Raw genomic sequence first — 21,026 nt, 5'->3', positions numbered from 1 at the left:
AATGATAAAGAAGTTTCATGTATGGAAGGTCACGACAAGCAAGAATGTCGCGAACTGGGACATTGGATAGTCTACCTTGGGTACGCAAGGAATTTATTAGTTGAGATCTGACATCACGAAACTCCACGCATGTCCAAACAACATGGTCAATATCGCGGTAACCTTCGCCGCAAGCACAATGATTAGTCTCGGAAAGTCCAATTCGAAGGAGATGTGCATCTAACGTGTAGTGATTGGACATGAGTCTGGACATCACACGAATGAAATCTCTACTCACATCCAGTCCCCTGAACCATGCCTTTGTCGATATTTTAGGAATAATTGAGTGCATCCACCGACCCAGATCATCTTTATCCCAAGAAGCTTGCCAGCTGGCAAGTGTTCTTTGGCGAGACGCGCTATAGAATTCGTTGAAAGCAATCGGTCTCTCATAAATTTCACCCTCAATAGCACCACGTTTGGCTAAAATATCGGCTCTTTCATTGCCTGGAATGGAGCAATGAGCCGGAACCCAAACTATTGTGATTAGATAATTATTATTCAATATGTCGTTCAGACACTGTTTTATTTTACCCAAGAAAAACGGTTCATTTTTGCCAGCAGCGTTTGAGCGAATGGCTTCAATTGCACTCAGACTATCTGTGAAGAGGAAATAATGGTTTGGAGATAATGTGACGATTACATTCAAGCTATAATGAACTGCTGCTAACTCTGCTATATAAACAGATGCAGGTTCTTGAAGCTTGAATGAGGCCGAAACATTATTGTTGAACATACCAAACCCTGTCGCTTCTTCCATTCGCGATCCGTCCGTGTAAAACATTTTCTCAGAGTTAATATGCCTGAACTTACTTGAAAATATTTTTGGGATTTCCATAGAGCGTAGGTGGTCCGGGATTCCACGCACTTCGCGCTGCATGGATGTGTCGAAAAATAAAGTTGAGTCAGGTACATTTAGGAGGCTGACACGGATAGGAATATATCTTGAAGGGTTGATTTCCTGTGACATATGGTTAAAATATACTGTCATGAATTTTGTTTGAGATCGAAGCTCGACTAGTCGTTCGAAATTATTAATTACCATGGGATTCAGCACATCACATCTTATTAGCAGGCGTGATGAAAGCTCCCAAAATCGATCTTTTAATGGAAGAACTCCCGCCAGAACTTCAAGACTCATTGTATGTGTCGAATGCATGCAGCCTAAAGCAATTCGCAAACAACGGTACTGAATTCGCTCAAGTTTGATAATATGAGAATTTGCAGCGGAACGAAAACAAACGCATCCATATTCCATCACTGAAAGTATCGTTGTCTGATACAATTTTATTAGATCTTGCGGATGAGCACCCCACCAAGACCCTGTTATTGTTCGAAGAAAATTTACTCTTTGTTGGCATTTCGTTATCAGATACCTAATGTGTCCTCCCCACGTGCATTTGGAATCAAACCACACCCCGAGGTATTTAAAAGTTAAAACCTGTTGGATCATTCTTCCCATCATATGGAGCTGAAGCTGCGCGGGATCATGCTTTCTTGAAAAGACGACTAACTCTGTTTTCTCCGCAGAGAATTCGATACCAAGATGAACAGCCCAAACGGACAATTTATCTAAGGTATCTTGCAATGGTTTTTGCAGATCAATAGCTTTGGATCCAGTAACTGAAACCACGCCATCATCTGCCAATTGTCTTAGTGTACATGGGGTTACTAGACAGCTGTCAATGTCATTCACGTAAAAATTATAGAGGAGCGGACTGAGGCATGAGCCTTGCGGGAGACCCATGTAGCTAATTCTGATTGTTGCCAAATCGCCATGTGAAAAATGCATGCGTTTCTCTGACAAAAGGTTGTGCAAATAATTATTTATAACCGCTGGGAGTCCATGTTGGTGGAGCTTGTCTGAAAGAACATCAATGGAAACTGAATCAAATGCTCCTTTAATGTCTAAAAATACAGATGCCATTTGTTGCTTTTGAGCGAAGGCAATTTGGATGTCAGACGAAAGTAATGCAAGGCAATCATTCGTCCCTTTATTTCTACGGAAGCCAAACTGAGTATCTGACAACAAACCGTTCGTCTCGACCCAAGTGTCGAGACGTCGTAGAATAATTTTTTCGAACAATTTTCTGATGCAGGACAACATCGCAATGGGTCTATATGAGTTGTGATTGGAAGCTGGTTTCCCCGGCTTTTGAATGGCGATAACTTTCACTTGTCTCCAGTCAGGTGGAACAATATTTTGCTCAAGAAACTTGTTGAACAATTCCAACAAACGTCTTTTTGCGAGGTCGGGCAGATTCTTCACCAAGTTGAATTTAATTCTGTCCAATCCAGGAGCGTTATTGTTACAAGACATGAGTGCTATGGAAAATTCCATCATTGAAAAGGGGCTATCAATGGAATCATCATTTGAAGAAGACTCCCTAACAATGCTATGCGTAGGAACGGAATCTGGACAAACTTTCCTCGCAAAATCAAATATCCATCGATTCGAGTACTCCTCACTCTCATTTCCTACGTTACGATTCCTCATTCGTCTGGCCGTATTCCAAAGAGTGCTCATTGAGGTTTCTCTTGACAAACCTTCCACAAAATGTCTCCAATAGCTGCATTTCTTAACCCGAAGTATGTTCTTGTACTTGGTTTCTAAAACCAAGAATTTTTCAAAATTCTGAGGAGTTCCTCCTCCTCGTTTTAAAAACGTCTTGAAAGCATTTTGTTTCGCGTGTTTAGCATCTGAGCACTCTTTGTCCCACCAAGGATTTGGAGGTCTTCTGTTAGACGATGGACCAAGAAATCGTTTGGTTTGGGCTTGTTCTGCGGCCTCCAGAATCGAACAAACGAGGAAGTCATATTCTTCAAGTGGGGGAAGCTCTTCCATTGAAGTTAAGACACTTGAAATATTACTTTGGTATTTAATCCAGTCAATATTTTTTGTCAAATCATATGGAATATTAACTGAATTAGCAATGCCTTTGTTACTGCTAATTGAGATGATGATTGGTAAATGATCGCTACCATGTAAATCAGGAAATACTTTCCAGGTGCAATCTAGTCGAATTGAAGTCGAACAAAGAGATAAATCTAATGCACTTGGACGTGCAGGAGGTCTTGGGATCCGTGTCATGCTACCCATATTTAGTACCGTCATGCTAAAATTGTCGCAAATATTATATATTAGAGATGATCTGCTATCATTGTAAACGGAACCCCACATCATTCCGTGCGAATTGAAATCTCCTAAAATCAAACGTGGAGCAGGAAGGGCTTCGACAATTTCATTAAGCTGTCGTTGTCCAACTTGAGCTCTTGGAGGAATATATACCGAAGCAATGCAAATGTCCTTTCCTTTAATGTTTATTTGACAAGCAACAACTTCTATACTAGAAGTCGAAGGAATGTTTAATCTATAAAAGGAATAACATTTCTTAATTCCTAAAAGCACTCCACCATACGGGGAGTCTCTATCGAGACGTATAATGTTAAAGTCATTAAAATTTAAGGCTATGTTTGATGTAAGCCATGTTTCGCACAAAGCAAATACATCACATTTTTGACTATGCAACAAAACTTTAAATGAATCAAGTTTTGGCATGATGCTTCGACAATTCCACTGCAGGACAGTGATTGAATCATTTGCGGCGGATGATAAATTATCCATCAAATGATACAAAACCTGAAAGAGCTGGCCATTGAGCTGATAACTGTTTCAAAAAAGTTCTAGCTATTGGAAGGAATGCTGTTATGATGGTCTTTAGAGGTTCAGAAATATTGAATGCAGCGAAAATCCATTCTACAATTTCCGAAAATTTCAGTAATCCTGTTGGTGAATGTGAAATGGAGCCCACTGGATTATTGTCTTTTCTTGAGCTAGTTCCTGGATTGGTTTGTGAATTTGACAAACCAGGAGGCACAGTTTTTGGTTTTAAATTTGGCTTTTTAGCTTTAACACGGGGATCTTTTTTTGAAGGTATAATTTTAGGTGTCTTTTTTGGTATTTTGTGGTTTGTTAATCTCCTCTTAACAGACCCTTGAGGAGTGACAAACGAGGTATCTTCACTATTTCCGTCAGAGTCAGATTCCTCTGGCTCCGCAAGATTTGAAAAACCGTTTTCGGTTTCCAAAGGGGAGACATGTATGACCGTTTTGAGCATTTCTGCATATGTGCGCTTAGACCGTGCTTTTAAAGAAAGCTTCATTTTGTCTTTACGCAGCTTAAATGCAGCGCACACTGAAAGATCATCATGAGGGCTTTCCCCACAATAAACACATTTTTCAACATCTTTATCGCAAAGATTATCCTTATGAGGCCCTTGACATTTGATACATTTGGACTTATTACTACAGTAAGTAGCTGTATGTCCGAATTTTTTACAGTTCGTGCAATTCATAACATGCGGTACGAAAAGCCGAACAGGAAGACGAATTTTATCGATATAGACATGGCTAGGCAATGCAGATCCGGCAAATGTTACGCGAAACGAATCTGAGGGACGATAAGACTTTTTTCCATCGACAATAGATGCTGAGTACAATTGTTTGCACTCGAGTATCTTAACTCCCTCAAGCATGGAGTTTTTAAAACGGCCAACTCCATTTTTAAGTAAATCATCTGCTGTCAGACTTGCTTCAGTCACAACACCGTCAATTTCTACCTCCTTCGATGGAATGTAAACTCGATATTCGATAGCAAATAATTTACAGGTTACAATATCGTTTGCCTGTTTCAAGTCGTTAACTACAACTCGAATTTTATCTCTATTAACCTTACAGATTTCTTTAACTTCAGAGAAATGTGATGTCAAATCCTTTGTAATTTGCATCAAGTTTAAAATCTTTTCTTTTTTTCGAAGATAGACTATCCATGGCCCAGTGGTACCCTGTGGATAATGTTTAGCCCTCGGAGTATTTAAACTTTTACTAGTATCCGGAATCGGATTCGGATGATCTTCCATGAGATCATCCATTACATTAAATTTTTTTTGTAAATTAATAATACCAAAATAAAAACTTATGTTTAGTAAAATTTCAGATATAAGAAATAAAAAATAAATTAAATTAAATCTACCTTGTAGCTGATGTCTCTGTTCCTTTATCGTGAAGAACGACGTGAAGCTCTTCCAACGATTTCCAATTGGCAGTCTTTTGCTGTTTCCAATTGGCAGTCTTCTGTCGTTTACTGCTATCTCAGTTGCTCTGCCGTCGTTGTGAACACCACTGCACTTGCTGTACCTGACCCCAGGTACAGTGCTTTTGCTCTTGGTGGCGATCAAATGCGATGCTTGCAGTGTAGCACCTCGCGATATATGCCGTCTCTTTTGATCCTACGCAGCGTACAAATTCTGGTACCTGGTAGATCAGCACTGGGTTGCTTTAGCACCTCTGTGCCTTTGCACCCCTTCGTCTTCGCACCTTTATGCGATGGCACCTCTGTGACTCGTCACTTCTATGCTCTCGCACCTCTGTGTCTCTACACCTCTGTGCGTATGAACGGGATGGCCTTCGTTGCTAGCTTTCCAGTCGGGAAACGCCCCGAATATTGCGTTTGCTATGGGCAGTTTAACTACCTGAAGCTTAGAATTGTCTCGGTAGCAGCCGTTAACTCACGAGCCAGTACAATCGAAACACAACCTCTTCGCTTGAATGGTTTTTACTGAAATGAAATGTATTTTATTTAATGTAATTTATAATAGCAAATCGCTTGATAAAAACAGTGTTTAGATTTACTAATGAATACCAGTATACTAATATGATATTCGAAATGTATTAGGTTTAAAGTATTATGTATTGCGGATGCCACGGCGAAGAAAAACTTATGTATATTGCCTATGAAATAAACGTATTTATGAAAAAAACCTAATATTTCAAAATTGTTGAATCTGAGCTTCTATAAGAATGCTAAGTATTAAAAATCGGACGAATTTTTACCGGTATGTGTGCGAAACAAACTTTGGTTTTTTGAAAGCAAATTTTCTCTGTTTTTGTATGCCAAAGCTTACAAAAACAGAGAAAATTTGCTTTCAAAAAACCAAAATGTAGCACTCAAAGTATTTCTTGGAATCTGTTGCGTCGCATCGTCTGAAATATTATTTCATTGCGGAGATCAGCTGAGTTATTCCAGTATGCTTTGATGTTCGAAACTGTATTATATCCATGTCACCAATAGAATGCCGATGAAAGCACGCAACTCTGGAACCGTAATGGAGACTGGTTTCTGAAAATGCAGCACGGAATATCGTTCTGAGCAATCACAAATATGTTGCAGCAAATCATCGTCAAAAAAATCGTTCAAATAGCATGAGATTGTACATAACGGCAATCGTCGAACTTCGGTTCAGGAAAAACTGGAATGGAATCGCTTTCGCCTTGTTTTCGCCACGTGAAAGTTGTGTCTTTGTTTGAGGGGGGCAACGGAACGTTCGATGGAATGGAAGATGTTTTTCTCAATCGATTGACCCAGGGCTCAATGTCAGGCAATTGGACAGTTTCCACTACTATTTCTTGCTCATCTTTTCCACTTGAAAAGTCCATTGCATGCTCAATCATTTGACACGGTTGATCATTTGATAAGTTGTATGCTGATTCATTCATAACATCAACGAGAACATATTCAACAATTTCACTGTCGTTTTCTAGTGCCTCTTTAATATTGAGTGTTTTAGTGTGTACACCGTTTCGTAAAACTAACTCACCACAGGGATTCAACTGATTGCGTGACAATGCATCGATTGTACCTCCTTCATTTTCATTGGCTTCGTCTTCACCACTAATATTGCCGTCATTTTCGGGAGGTTCAATGTAAATGCAATCAATATCTCGCATAAAATCTTCATCCTCGTCTTCTTCGATTAGTTGTTCTAAATAGTCGACGGCATAGTTCAACAACAATTTTCTGTTTGAAGTGTAAACAAATACAAGAACATACAAGCATTTGTACGAAAAAGTGCACGTAAAATGTTTTTTTTTTGTTCGCCTCAACACGGACCCTAGAGGCCCCAACGTTACCATATGGTAACGCATTACTTTAACAGATTATATCATTTCGAACGTATTTTAGATTTACACCAAACTTGTTTTATGCTTAAAGTATATTTCAATATCTATCGTTTGGTATATAATTTATCAAATTCTGATCATAAATATACAAAAAATATAATGACTTACTTGGAAAACATATATTTTTTTTACTTTCAAAAAAATCAACGTCTTGTCTGGCTTACAGTTGAACACACAATGACGTTTGTTATATATCAATGGAAAGATACAAGTGTTGTCAACCTTAAATTATCTTATTCGTCACATTTAGTTGCGTTCGTGATGAGATAAACATTAAAAAGTCGACCAGCCTTTTGCGTTACCATATGGTCACGTTGGGACCTACCGGGCTAAGTTACATGGCAGTTATGATGCACGTTGTTATGTCGTCAACTTGTTCCATAAAAGAGTTTAATATAAGTTACTTGTCGTTGAAGTGTAATGACGTGAGTTACTTGTACTTGGGTAGGATGACTAAATTCCATGAATGGAAATTCGAATAGCTGCCGAATTCATCATGTTGACCAGATTTGGCCCCACCCCTAAAACTATTTTTCGGATTTGGGATCTGAAAAAGAAGCTTTCTGGAAAGAGATTTGCATCGAATGATGAGGTCATCGAAGAAACTAAATCGTTTTCGAGACTAAAGAGAAATCGTGTTATAAAAATGGTGCATAAATTTTGAAACACCATTTGTACAAATGTGTTGCTCTTCAAGAAGAATACATTGATAAACTAAGTCGAAATTTGGAAAAAGTGCGATTTTCTGTCAGACCTGGGACATTTTAATTGATATGTTATATCACAAATACGCTTCAGAAAAAGTTTTCTTCCATTTAAAATCAGCATCAAATGTCAATAAAGATATTTAAGAGAGGTAGTATTCGAAATATTCTACAAAAGTCTCTCAGGGTGGTAGAAAGCTAACTAAATTTCATGAAGCGGCTTACGAGGAATTTAGGACATTCGTTTAATTATTTCTGAATCCAAAAGGTGGGTAAGCCATCATATCGTTAATAACTTTCAGAAGACAGTTGGAAACAGATCAAATTTGGGAATGGAATTTAAGTATCAATTGCACATATTGATCCAATTGTGTGTGTGTGTGTGTGTGTGTGTGTGTGTGTGTGTTTATTTTATTTTGAATTCGCTTTCTTTCATATGAGTAGATTATCTGTGCTTCTTATAAGGTATTAAAGCGTTTACATATTTTACTTATTTTAGTAAAAGTTGCACTTGTTATAAGTGATGGATATACTGATATACTGATTCTTTTAACTTACTATGCTATAACCTTCCATTGTTTGCCCAACTAGCTTAATATCTAAGGTGAACTTATTAAATCTAAACCGTACAACTGATGCCCAACTGATGGACAAATCTAAGAACAATTACAATCGTTCATTTTTTATTTACTTTCCAACGACATCCGCTCACCATTCACTGGTCCTGCTGTAGCAAGTTCCCGGCTGCAAATATATTCTTCGGATCCAGCTCCTTCTTGATGGCTTTGTACAAACCCACACCGGTCTGGGAGACGCAAGCCGGGTACCAGCGATTCCGGAGTTTCCCAACACCGTGATGGTGGGAGAGCGTTCCTCCGCAAGCCAAAATTTCATCCCGAGCCACCTCTTCGATCTCCCGGTACAGCTTCAGCGAATCGACCGCTTGGTCCGGATGTTTGAACAACAGATAAAAATAAACGCAACATCCGTCGTCGTAGCTCTGCGTTACACGGCTCGATACTGCAAAGTGTTGGATGCCTCGTTTTTGGCACTCCCGCGCTATGCATGCCTTCACATTGGCAGTCAGAGAACAGCATCTGCTCCAAGAAGTGGATGTCTCGAACGATTCGCCGACGATGTTGATGTCCCAGGCGAAATCCTAGTGCGAGACAGGAAAAAAGGTGCAATTAGAACTGTGCTTGTTGCTATAAACTATGGCTAATGTACCATATTATTTTGCCGATTACTCGACTTTTAATCAACGGATTGTGAAAAAATCGGATACAATATATTTTCGTTGCCTTTAAGAAGCAATACCGCAGAAAAAAAAGATCGAAAGTTATTCAATACTGTTGTTCTAGTAGTTCTAAAGAATGTCCCAGAAAGTATGGACGCACTTTGATTTCGCTATAAATAATTCACAAGTGTTAGATATTCAAGCAAGAAGCAAGATCTGATCAGAAGACAACAGATCCTTGTGGCTTAGAATCATGTGTAGAAGTCGTTTTTGTAAACATTCCTTAATGTATATTTCGCTGTTCATTGAAGCAGTAGTGATGAAGGGTTTCGAAATCTTACCGCAGCTACAAATTGCTTGCCAGACCATAGCTTTCTTACCAAATTTTTCGACTTCAATCGATATCTCTGACTGGTTTAACTCCTCCTTCTTTTGCACGAACGCCTTCCGTATACGTTTATCCAACTGAGGGTTAGCAGGACCTTTTTTCGACCCGTTTTTGGTTTATCCTCAAAGGTGTTATCCTCACCGAACTTCCTGATTGCATTTCGCACGGCTCTTTCACTCACTCCTTCCATTTTTGCTATCTTTCTCAGTGACAGTCCGCGTTCTGTGCACCATTTGCACACAATTTTTCGACGTTGTTCTGCTGAAAGTTCACGCATTTCGAAACAAACTAATGAAAACGAATAAACAACTGCACAAGTGGTTAGAGAAGAGTGTAAACAACAGGACGCAGCCATAAAAATTGACAGAATCTGAACCATTGCGAAATGACAGCGGTTTTTGGTTGCGTCCATAGTTTCTTGGACAGTCTTTAGTTCTAATTATTTATATGCAGCCGACATTTAGCTACCTTTTTCCCATAGCTTCATCGGTGCTATGTGTGGCGGTGGAGCTTTAAAAATAAGAGCTGACAAATAAGAAATAGGGCAGTACAAGTTGTAAAATTAACACAATCGATCAATTAATAAGAACAATTATTGATATTCGGAAGTGCGAATGAAACATATCAGTATTATTCGTATTCGCGTCCTCCAGTTATGTCTCTGATATTACCCACCCGCCCGGCGAAACTGATGAGGTTTCTTCATTGTTTGAGCTGCGTACGATTTAAATTAAAATTATACCAACACCGGTATTTTTATGGAAGAGCATTATAGAAATAACTTTTCGGGAGATGTTTAGGCTCCTGAAGGAACATAGGTGAATGCAAAGCTTCTGTTTTTTTTTACATTAAATATTTATTGTTTCTCTTTGGTTACATTTCTGTAGGATGTTACATGTCAAGTGATGTAGTAGTGTTACTTTTCATCTTTTAATTTACGGTAATTTACTAGTTAATAATTTTGATTAAATTTCATTTTAACAGTTTAACTGAGAGACAGTTTGATTTATATAACAAAACTAAAACTACTAACAAATACTAAAATAGCGAACTAATTAAAGGATATTCTGAGATTGCACATTTTTCTTGGAATTTTCTATTGGCTGCAATTAGTTTCTCGTTGACGGTAGTGACGTCTGCTATTTGATGAACTGTTGAAGTCCTGGTGAACCACGGAAGATCCAGAATCATTTTCAGGGCTCTGTTCTGCAGCACTTGGATTTTGTTCCGATGTGTAACGGCACACCTCCCCCACACTGGCAACGCGTACTGAAACACTGGAGCGATGATCTGGGTGTAAACAGCTAACTTATTTTTGCGAATAAGAGATGACCTTCTCTTGATTAACGGGTAGAGACATTTGATGAGCAAGGAGCATTTAGATTTTATCTTATCGACATGCGAGCGGAAAAGTAGTTTACGATCAAAAGTGAGCCCCAGGTAGACCACCTCATTGGACCAGTCGATTGGGAGCCCATCAACCACAATCTTGCAATCAGCTGTAGGAGTGAGTCGCTGAGATAGTCTGTATGGAAACAGGATCGCCTGAGTTTTGGAAGCGTTAATTTTTATCTTCCAGGTGTTCATGTAGCTGACAACGGAATCAAGGCAGTTTTGCAGCTTTTTGGTGAGATGTTTTGTGACCCTTCCTTTGCAAAGGATAGCTGTATCATCCGCGAAGAAGCAGAACTGGCAACCATCAGGAAGACGAGGGAAATCCGAGGTGTAGACGTTGTACAATACTGGTCCGAGAATACTACCCTGCGGTACTCCGGCGGGTACAACAAACCCGTTCGACAGGGTTCCGTTCACGCTGACTTTGAAGCTTCTGCCACTGAGATAGTTTTGTACTATCTTGATGAGGTACACTGGGAAGTTGTAGCGATACATCTTGTAGATGAGACCTTCGTGCCAGACGTTGTCGAATGCCTTCTCGACGTCCAGTAGAGCCATGGCTGTAGACTTTGCGACGAGCTTGTTACGTTCGATGATGTTCACTACTCTTTGCAACTGATGAGTTGTGGAATGGCCCTTTCTGAATCCGAACTGTTCGGGCAAGAAAATCTTGTTGTTTTCGATGTGCAACAGAACACGATCTAAGATGAGTCTTTCGAAGAGCTTGCTTAGCGACGACAGAAGGCTAATGGGACGATAGCTAGAGGGATTCGTTGGATCTTTAGATGGTTTGAGTAACGGTACAACCTTGTCGATTTTCCACTCCGAGGGGAAGTAGTTTATATCGAGACATCTGTTGAAAACATTGGCAATAAAGGTGTAGGTCTGATGGCTGAGTTTCTTCAATGTAAGGTTAAAAATCGAGTCAAAGCCCGGCGCCTTCATGTTTTTTGATGCTTTTAATGTTGCGGCAACTTGTTCGGGTTTAACCTTAACATTATCCAGAACGTAGCTGCGGGTGTTACGCAATGTGGACATCGTTTTTCGAACTGCGTCTTCCATGGGACTGACAACGGAATTACCTAGGTTGTAAGAGCGCAACATGTGTTCGCCGATTGCGGTCGCTTTTTCAAACGGTTTGACCAGAATGTCGTTGTTCTGAGTAAACGGAGGGATTTGTTTCGGTTTTGACTTTAATACCTTTGACACCTTCCAGAAAGGCCGCGAGAACGGGTCTAGCCTTTGGATCATTGACGAAAAGTTTTCGTTTTTCAGATTATCCACTCGAAAACTGATCAGCTCAGACAATTTCGATACAACGTATTTTTTCGATAAATCGCCTGACCGTTGAAATTGGCGCCGTACTTTGTTACGTTGACGGATAATTGGTAGTTTTTTCTGGATTGCGGTTCACCGCGCTGAATATCACCACCGATTTGAAATGAAACCGGAAAATGATCAGAGCTGAGATCGTTTATTGTAACTGGTTGGCTCAGCAAGTCGAAGTTCGACAGAACTATGTCCAAGGTGGACGAGATGCCGGCAGGCGAAAGATATGTCGGCTGATACGGAGCGTGGATAGTGTAATATCCCAGCTGTAGATCCTCGAAAAGAAGACACCCATTTTTATTCCTACGGATATTTCGCCATGTCTCGTGTTTCGCGTTTAAATCGCAAGCCAAGATGAACTTATTGTCGGTTCTTGTTAGCTTCGCAAGATCATTTTTAAACTTCCTTGCCATCCCATTGCCGTCATAGCACTGTGTCGGACAATAAGCGGTAATAATAATAATTTTTCCAGCATCGGAAGACACCTCGATACCGACGGCTTCGATAACAGATGTTCGATAGTGTGGTTGAATGGTATATTCAAAAGTTTTCCTGATGGCTAGAGCGACATCTCCTCCGCCCGAGTGGGTTCGATCCAGCCTAACTATGTTAAACCCAGGAAGATACAAATTATTTCCGGGTTTTAAATTAAAGCGGCATTCGTTTTCTGCGTTAGTAGCAGAATGAGAGGATGTGAATTGGATTGTATGTAACCACTCATTCTAAATTCGAAAATAATTCAAAATACTTCAAATATATCAAGTATTCCGGATTGAGGCCCTATCTCTGAACTGTATTTAAACCTTTCGTGGGGTTTTAAATTGACGTTGGTTTATCCAATCATTTCCTCAACTTGTTTTCATAAAACCGTCTGTAATATTTCTTGCAAGATTTATAGATTATCATTTTTCATCTCACCCTTAAGGAATTCGACGTATAAAGCAAAATACGTCTTATGAGGGAGAATGACTGTTTGGGTATTAATAATCATTCTATTCTTATTACAGGGTCCGGCACTCGAAGTGTAACCAATTAAAAAGGCCGTAAATTCAGTTTGGAAAATTACTTTTACTTAATTCAAAGTACAAAATGTGTAAAAATAATACAAAATTCAGAATCAATTCACTTTTGCTCGATATGACCACCTTTTGCCTTGACTTGATGACTTGAGAGAGCGAAGGAATTGCTTCGTTTGGCCGAATGTGACTTGCAGGTATTTTGGCCCACTCGCGGACAATAACTTTTTTCAGCGCCTCAAGACTGGTGTATCTTTTAGTTCGGACTTTGCTCTCCAAAATGGCCCAAAGAGAATAATCCATTGGATTCGCATCTGGTGAATTCAAGAGCCATTGTGTGGACGTGATGAAGTTCGGAACGTTGTTTTTCAGCCATTCTTGGTTCACTCGAGCTTTGTGAGACGGTGCCGAGTCCTGCTGAAACGTCCATGGTCTGCCACCGAAATGTTTGTCTGCCCGCGGCTTCAAAGCAACCTCCAGAATACTTTCCCGATAATATGTCGCATTTACCTTGACGCCAGGCTCGATGAAAACGATTGGAGAGCGCCCATCTGCGGTTACAGCGGCCCAAACCATTATCTGTTGCGGGTACTGCCTCCTGATGGCCAATCGATGACTCAAATTCTCGTATGAACGGTCGGTCAAGTAAACCCTATCGTTTTGAGAGTTTACGAATTGCTCAATTGGAAAAATTTTCTCGTCAGAAAATACAATGTTCGGAAATTGACCGCTTTCGGCCAAACGAAGCAACTCCTGCGCTCTCTCAAGTCATCAAGTCAAGGCAAAAGGTGGTCATATCGAGCAAAAGTGAATTGATTCGGAATTTTGTATTATTTTTACACATTTTGTACTTTGAATTAAGTAAAAGTAATTTTCCAAACTGAATTTATGGCCTTTTTAATTGGTTACACTTCGAGTGCCGGACCCTGTATTACTATTTTAAGTAGTAACGTCTATAGAAAAAATATTCTGCTGCGCGCCATATGAAACCACGCTCACAGGATTTTGTTGGATACGAACGGTAAGAAATAAAACAAACGGATCATTGGTAAGGTCGGATAATGTTAATTATAACATATAAAACTGAAAAAAAACGTAAACTAAATACACGTCGATCGCAAGGGAACGAAAATTTTTCTGTAATATTGGAATCCATTTGATACAAACATTGCATTAAGTCGGGGCTGGTCGATTTACGGTGGATCATCGATTGAGTTAACACCACCCTGAGTCATAAACTAAAGTTCAGATGAATCAGACAATGAAACGGATGCAGTATGTAATCTTGTCAAATGACCTCCTTTTATAGTTAGGTGTTACTTTCGATTGTCTAATTATGTTTACATGTTAGAGGTTGTTTGAAGCAAAATAAAATCGTAAATAACATTCGATTACGAGTTTCTAATGAACGCCATGCAAAACATAAATCATAGCACAAATCCATTTTCTTTTGACAAACTTACAGCCACTACTTTACTGCCTAACTACCAATCCCAACTTTCTTAACTCACCCTCATGTAACCAGCTAGGAATGTCAGCAAGTATCCTTTTCGGCCATTATGTTCACCACCCTTGATTCCACCATATTTCTTCGCAACGACATACACTTCCTGTTCGTGGTGCTCCACGGTTTGTGCCTGTCCTTCGAACAGCAACGTCACCGCCACAACACGATCCATTCGAAATCCACAGAAAAATGTCAGATAAAAATGCTTCACAATGTCCAGCAATCCACTGTACCACTGGCCGGTCGGATCAAGCAACATTCCACACTTGAACTGAACGTTGTCGATCAACCGGATGCTGGCCGGTCGCAGTTGTTTATCCGACAGTTCCCGTAGGAAACTAACTCCGGTATCGAAATCGGCAAAAACTAACGACCCGTAATGGCGCACTTCCGGAACGTAGTGAATTTTGACCACAGCTTCCGTTACGATTCCGTACGTTCCTTCCGAACCGAAGACAATGTGATCAAAATCCGGTCCAATCGAAACACGAGGAGCCGTGAATTGTTTCTCCAGCTGACCATTTCCCGTTACCATCTTAGTCCGGACGACGATGTCTTCGATATTTCCGTAGCGATTTTTTTTCATGCCAGAAGCTCGGGTCGCAATCCAACCACCCAAAGTGGAAAACTCGTGCGAATCTGGTTCATGGCCAAGGGTGAACCCATGCTTCCTCAGCTCCCTTTCGATGTCCTGTCCCACAATACCGGTCTCGAAACAGGCCGTCATATTTTCCTCGGACAACCACAACAAGCGGTTCATCTGCGTCATGTCCACGGCGGCAATCGTTCGATCGGTGATGTTCGGCGTCGTCGAGGACAACGAGACTGCAGTGTTTCCACCGACCGGAATCAAAGCCACATTATGAATCGTGGCCAGTTCCACAATGCTTACCACCTGTTCGTGACAAACCGGCCAAATAATCAAATCCGGAAGTCGCGTGAATTTGTGCCTACGCAAATTTTCCACATCCGTCAGGGTTTGCCCGTGACACCGCATCACGCGATCCATCCCGTCCTCGGACCAGTCTATCGCAGCTTTTGATAGATCATTCAAAAACGCCTCGCTCCGAATCGGTTCCGGAAATTCGGTGGGGGGCTTCACATCCGGCTTAGGTTTAATGCCATCAATTTTAAACATATCCTCAATCCACACCATTAGATTACCCAACTTTTTTCCACCGATCGAATATCGCATCCCCTGGAAGGTTGCCACACCGTCCTGCATCACAAATCGACAATCCTTATAGCCCCAACCGTCCCATCGAAACATATCCTGACGGCGTTTCGGGAAGACACTGGTAATTTGAATCGCTTCCTGCGTGTTCATTTTTTTATTTTTTGAGAAGTTTGAGGCTCAATTCTAGTTTGCAACCGTGATTGTGACCGATCGACCGAATCGGTTAGAGGTTTAATCCGTACTGAATCGATCGTAAACTAAACTAAAACGGCAACGCGTCCTGGTGTAATCTAATTGTTGCTTCGATGCTTGCGATGTAATTATTCTGATCCGCCTAGTTTCGCTTCGACTGGAATCCCAAACTTACAGAATGATAGTCACGTTCTGTCAGGTGCACGGATGGACTGAGGTTAGATCCAAATCCATCTACCAGAACTGAGACAGCAAAGTATGTTTCGATTGGCAGTGGATTCGTACTGTTTTTAAGAACGGCGTTCAACACTTTCAATTAGTTTGTACGAAACGATCGTACTGTTGATGAAGAAAGAACAAGTCAATTAACGGTAATGTATACCAATTTGACGAATGATTTGGCAATTTTTCGTTGCCTAATAATAGAATACAAACAGTTCCGACTTCTGTCCGTTTTAGATTCTACGACCCTGTAGATAGGGGTCATTAGTTTGTATTGCACCTGGAAGATGCGGTTTGTTATTTTTTTAGAATTGTTTACTACGGAGTTTCAAGATTCAAACCAATTTGCTTAGATCAGATTAACTAGACTATTAGAGCAACAATGTAAAGTAACGTTTCTTAAGGTGATAAACAACTAACAGCAAATGTCGGTGGAATGCATCAATTTGCGTGATTATCCCCTATTGAATGGCAATGCATATTTTTTATGTCGTTTATTTATACCCGGCTTTAACCAAGTTGCGGTCGTTCGCCGGTGGCAATGCAATTAAAGCAACGAATATGACAGAGACTTTGACTTTCTAGGCACGTTCGATTCACGTCCTAAAAAAAGACGGGTGGGTAATGTCAGAGACATAACCGGATGACGTGAATACGAATAAAATGCATGGTTCATTTTTTATGATATTGAAGAATCTGAGTTTTGAACCTGAATTTTTGGAAACAAATGTTGAAGCCGACTGAACTAGAACTGGATTTTGTATCGGAATTCTCAGTTTTGATGTTAACTAGATTCTGGAACTGAATTCTGAAGCTGAATTCTAAAACTTAATTCTGGATTGCTGAACTGATTACTGAATCTGCGTTGTGGAACTAAATTCGAGACCAGGATTCTGGCTCGGCAATGAATTCTTAACCTGAATCCTAGTAACCTGAATCCTGCATCTAGATTCTACAGCTGAGTGTTAGCTACAGAATTCTGGTTCAGGATTCAGTTTTAAAATTCGGATTCCGAACTCAGCTCCGAGATTCAAATTAATTTAGTTCAAAGATCTTCAGATTCTATTTCCTGATTTCAGTTATTCTTCTGTAGAACTGAATTCTTGAACCAAATTCTAATCCTGCACTGAACTGAATTCTGAACATGGATTCTGTAGTGTATTTTACAACTGAGTTCTGGAAATACAATTGAATTTTTAATCTGATTTATAATCCTAGATTTTGGTCTGAAGTTCCAGAGCTTCAGTTTCAGAACTCAGTTTCAGGATTCTGGTACAGAATTCTGAACTCCGGACAGAAACTGTGAAACTGAATCCTGGTCTGACACGCATCTTCAGTTCCAGAATTCAGTTGAATTATGAAAGTCCAGAATTCTTTCCTGAAATTTAGTTCGAGAGCCCAGGTTTAGAATCGAGACCATGATACAAACAGTTCCAGAATCCAGGCGCAGAATCAAGTTCTAAAATTCGGTTTCAACTACAGATTCAGAATTCTGGAACTCGATTCTGGCCTTGGATTCTGGACGCAGTTAAGATCTGGATTGTGGAAATCTTAATCTGAAATCCAGAACTGAACTCTAGAACTGGATTCTGGTCTGAATTGAAGGAGTCGACTACGTAGGTTAGAATGAATGAAGTATCAATTTTTTAGCTTATTCAACTATGAAATAGTTAGGTAAAATGCAATTTGAATTATTTGCGATTACCTCATGATACTGAAAATTCTGTTGAGAGAAAACTATGTTAAATGGAACAAACGATAAGCTCTTAAAAGGCGCTCCATAGTAAAGTAAAACGTATTTACGTCAAAAATCCGAGAAAAGTGTGCGAAATTTTTCTAATTAGAACCTATTAGACTGTAAACCTTCACTAAACTAATTTTTTCACTTCCGATTTGCATATTTCAACAGATAAGTAATTCTAAAAGTTCTTTAGATAACATTCAGAGCCCATTGAAGGGCTGATTGCAATGCAAACGACCAGCAGCTGGATGACGCAATCGCTCTTGTATGAAGTGAAATTCACACTGCGAACGATGTACAAACAAAAACCGTCACGCAGCAGAACTGAATGCTTGATTCCGTATCTGGAACTTAATTCTGAAATTTTATTCAGAAACTGATTTCTCGATACTGAAACTGAAACTGAGCTGTGGACCTCAACCAACCGAAATGATGCCCTTGCTTCACTTCCTGTTCAGTCAACTGCGCAAACAAGAATGAACAAAATATGTCAAGTGTTTATCTTTTAGACCTACTCAGTAGGTAACGCAGAAATGAAATGTTGCTGACTACGTCCAAACCGTCGGCTCGGGTACGAGAAAGGCTAACACAAGTCGTAAGTTTTCTGCTTTGATACTCCTTGATACCAAACATTTCAGAAAACTTTAGTTTTGAATTATTTGTGATTATGTCAAACAACTGAAAATATGATCATAAATTGATGATCATATTTCAGATGACATGTAGCGAAAATGATGTTGATACGTTAGATACAACAAGAAATATTCTCGATCAAAAACTTATCACTCTCCCAGCGGGTAAATTTTGAAAAGGCACCCCATAGTAAAGTAAGTCGTATTCACGACAAAAGTTTTTTTTTTGTGACGAATGTGAAAAACTGCAATCTAATGGATATTTTCGAAACGAATGTGAAAAGTAGGTGTAAAAATATGATGTTAGAGGTCATTTCAACATCCAAAACAGCGACTTCCGGTTTATTTATATTCCTTTGAAACCTTTACATATACCCATATTGTGATGGTTTTCAAGGAATATCAATGAGCCGGAAATCGTTTTTACTTTATGCGAAAACCGCTTTTCTACGAAGTAGATTCGTAAACATTTTTTTCACGACAGTTGGGATTTATTACATGAAAAAATATTACGTTATTTGAAATTCGGTTCGTAAATAAGGCTCGTAATGGGAGGTAACGTAAAAAAGTGTACGTAATCGGAGTAACTGCATATTCGTCATATAACACTCGATGTGGATAGACGAATAACCTACTACGACTAATTTCGATTTCGTTTTATATTTTATTCGCAGCTGTCTACCTACCCAAGCTATGGGTAAAACGCGCCATAGATCCGAGAAGGATCCAAAGGATGCTTAGCGTCTGAAGCCAAGTGATGTACACCCAAACCTCCGTTTACGAACACTTTTTCTACGTTACCTCTTTTTACGCAACTCTTTTTACGAACCAAATCCCAAATACCGTAAACTTTTTTTACGAACCTACTTCGTAAAAAGAGGTTTTTGCATCCAATGAAAACAATTTCCGGTTCCATGGAAATTACTACAATATTGGTATATTCTGAACGGGATTGATGAGTAGATGACGGAAATCGATGTTTGAAGTGGTTCGGAAATCCCAGATGACGTCTTCCGGTTCTTTAATATTGCTTAAAAACATTTACAATATAGGTATTTTCGAGACGGGTTTGATGAGTATATACCGGGTCCTGCTAACCCTCAGTTGGATAAACGTATACTGAAGGCGTTCGAGCAAAAGAAGGAGGTTTCAGTTCGGGATGTGGCCAAAAAAGTGGGCACTTCGAAGTCAAGAGTTCTTCGTGCTAAAGAACGTTTGAATCTTCGAACCTATAAGAAGCAGAAACAACCAAAACGTAGTCCGAAACAAGAAGCATCGATCAGGCTGAGGGTTCTTGCTGGAAATTTGAACTGCATAATCATGGACGACGAAACCTACGTGAAACTCGATTACAAATCCTTGTCGGGACCACAATATTATACGGTGCGAGAAGGACAAGTGTCAAACCAGTCCGAGACATCGATTGAAGTGGAAAAAATTGGTAAGAAAGCTATGGCCTGGCAAGCAATTTGTAGCGGCGGTAAGATTTCGAAACCCTTCATCACCACTGCTTCAATGAACAGCGAAATATACATCAAGGAATGTTTACAAAAACGACTTCTACCCATAATTCGAAGCCACAAGGATCCCGTCGTCTTCTGGCCAGATCTTGCTTCTTACCACTACTCGAAATCAACGGTAGAATGGTATACTACCAAAAATGTCACTTTCGTCCCAAAAGTCATGAATCCACCAAATTGCCCACAACTTCGACCAATTGAGGAATTTTGGGCATTAACGAAGGCACATCTTAGGAAACATGTCTCGGCAGCCGAAACTATTCAACAGTTCGAAAAAGATTGAAAAAAAGTGTCAAAACGTGTCGCCAAGAAGTCTGTACGAAATTTAATGAGGAACGTTCTCAAGACGGTGCGCCAGCTAGTCTACAATGGCTAAGTAGCAAATGTTGAGAATAATGTTCTGTTGTTGTAGTCCAATATTATCAGTATATCGAATAAAATTTGAATATCTAACACTTGTGAATTATTTACAGCATCCATACTTTCTGGGACAGTCTTTATTATTAATAACGAATCGTATGAACAACAAAGATGAAAGGCCAAAGGGTCAAAACACTTGTACTGTAAAATGTTGATGTAATACACAAAAATAAGATTAATAAACAGATATTTATGCAAAAAAATGGAGTAAATGCATGCGGAATCGGTTGGCTGTTGGCACGACCCCCTTCGATTTGCATGAAAGATGAAACAAATAAAGTGTTTTTTACTGGTTTAAAGATTGTTTTCACTCAAGACTCATCATTTGAAAAGTGTGTATGTGTTCTAAGTCACATTATTTTTTAACAATGTTTTAGGTAATCAATTAAACTTTCGTAATTAAATATACTTTGAAGAAAAACTTCCGATTCAAAAAAAATATCGAAAATAAAACATCAAATCAGAAAAAGAACGCAGAAAAGTTTGA

General features: G+C 39.6%; 1 protein-coding gene across 1 annotated transcript in view; it reads right to left on the bottom strand.

Moving 5' to 3' along the window:
- LOC131428669 (alkyldihydroxyacetonephosphate synthase-like) overlaps window positions 1–15,962 on the bottom strand; it is a 50,224-nt gene extending 34,262 nt beyond the window's left edge. The window contains exons 1-3 of the mRNA XM_058592714.1: window positions 14,640–15,962; window positions 8,483–8,922; window positions 6,696–6,895 (exon numbers count right to left, since the gene is read on the bottom strand). Of these exons, the coding sequence (XP_058448697.1) occupies window positions 6,696–6,895; window positions 8,483–8,922; window positions 14,640–15,962 (1,963 nt within the window). The remainder of the gene's footprint in view (window positions 1–6,695; window positions 6,896–8,482; window positions 8,923–14,639) is intronic.
- Window positions 15,963–21,026: the final 5,064 nt, after the last annotated feature.

This window comes from Malaya genurostris, chromosome 2 (genome assembly GCF_030247185.1).
Source record: "Malaya genurostris strain Urasoe2022 chromosome 2, Malgen_1.1, whole genome shotgun sequence".
Classification (NCBI taxonomy): domain Eukaryota; kingdom Metazoa; phylum Arthropoda; class Insecta; order Diptera; family Culicidae; genus Malaya; species Malaya genurostris.
The sequence above is the reverse complement of the archived record's forward strand: the minus strand, read 5'-3'. Positions and strand labels throughout refer to the sequence as shown.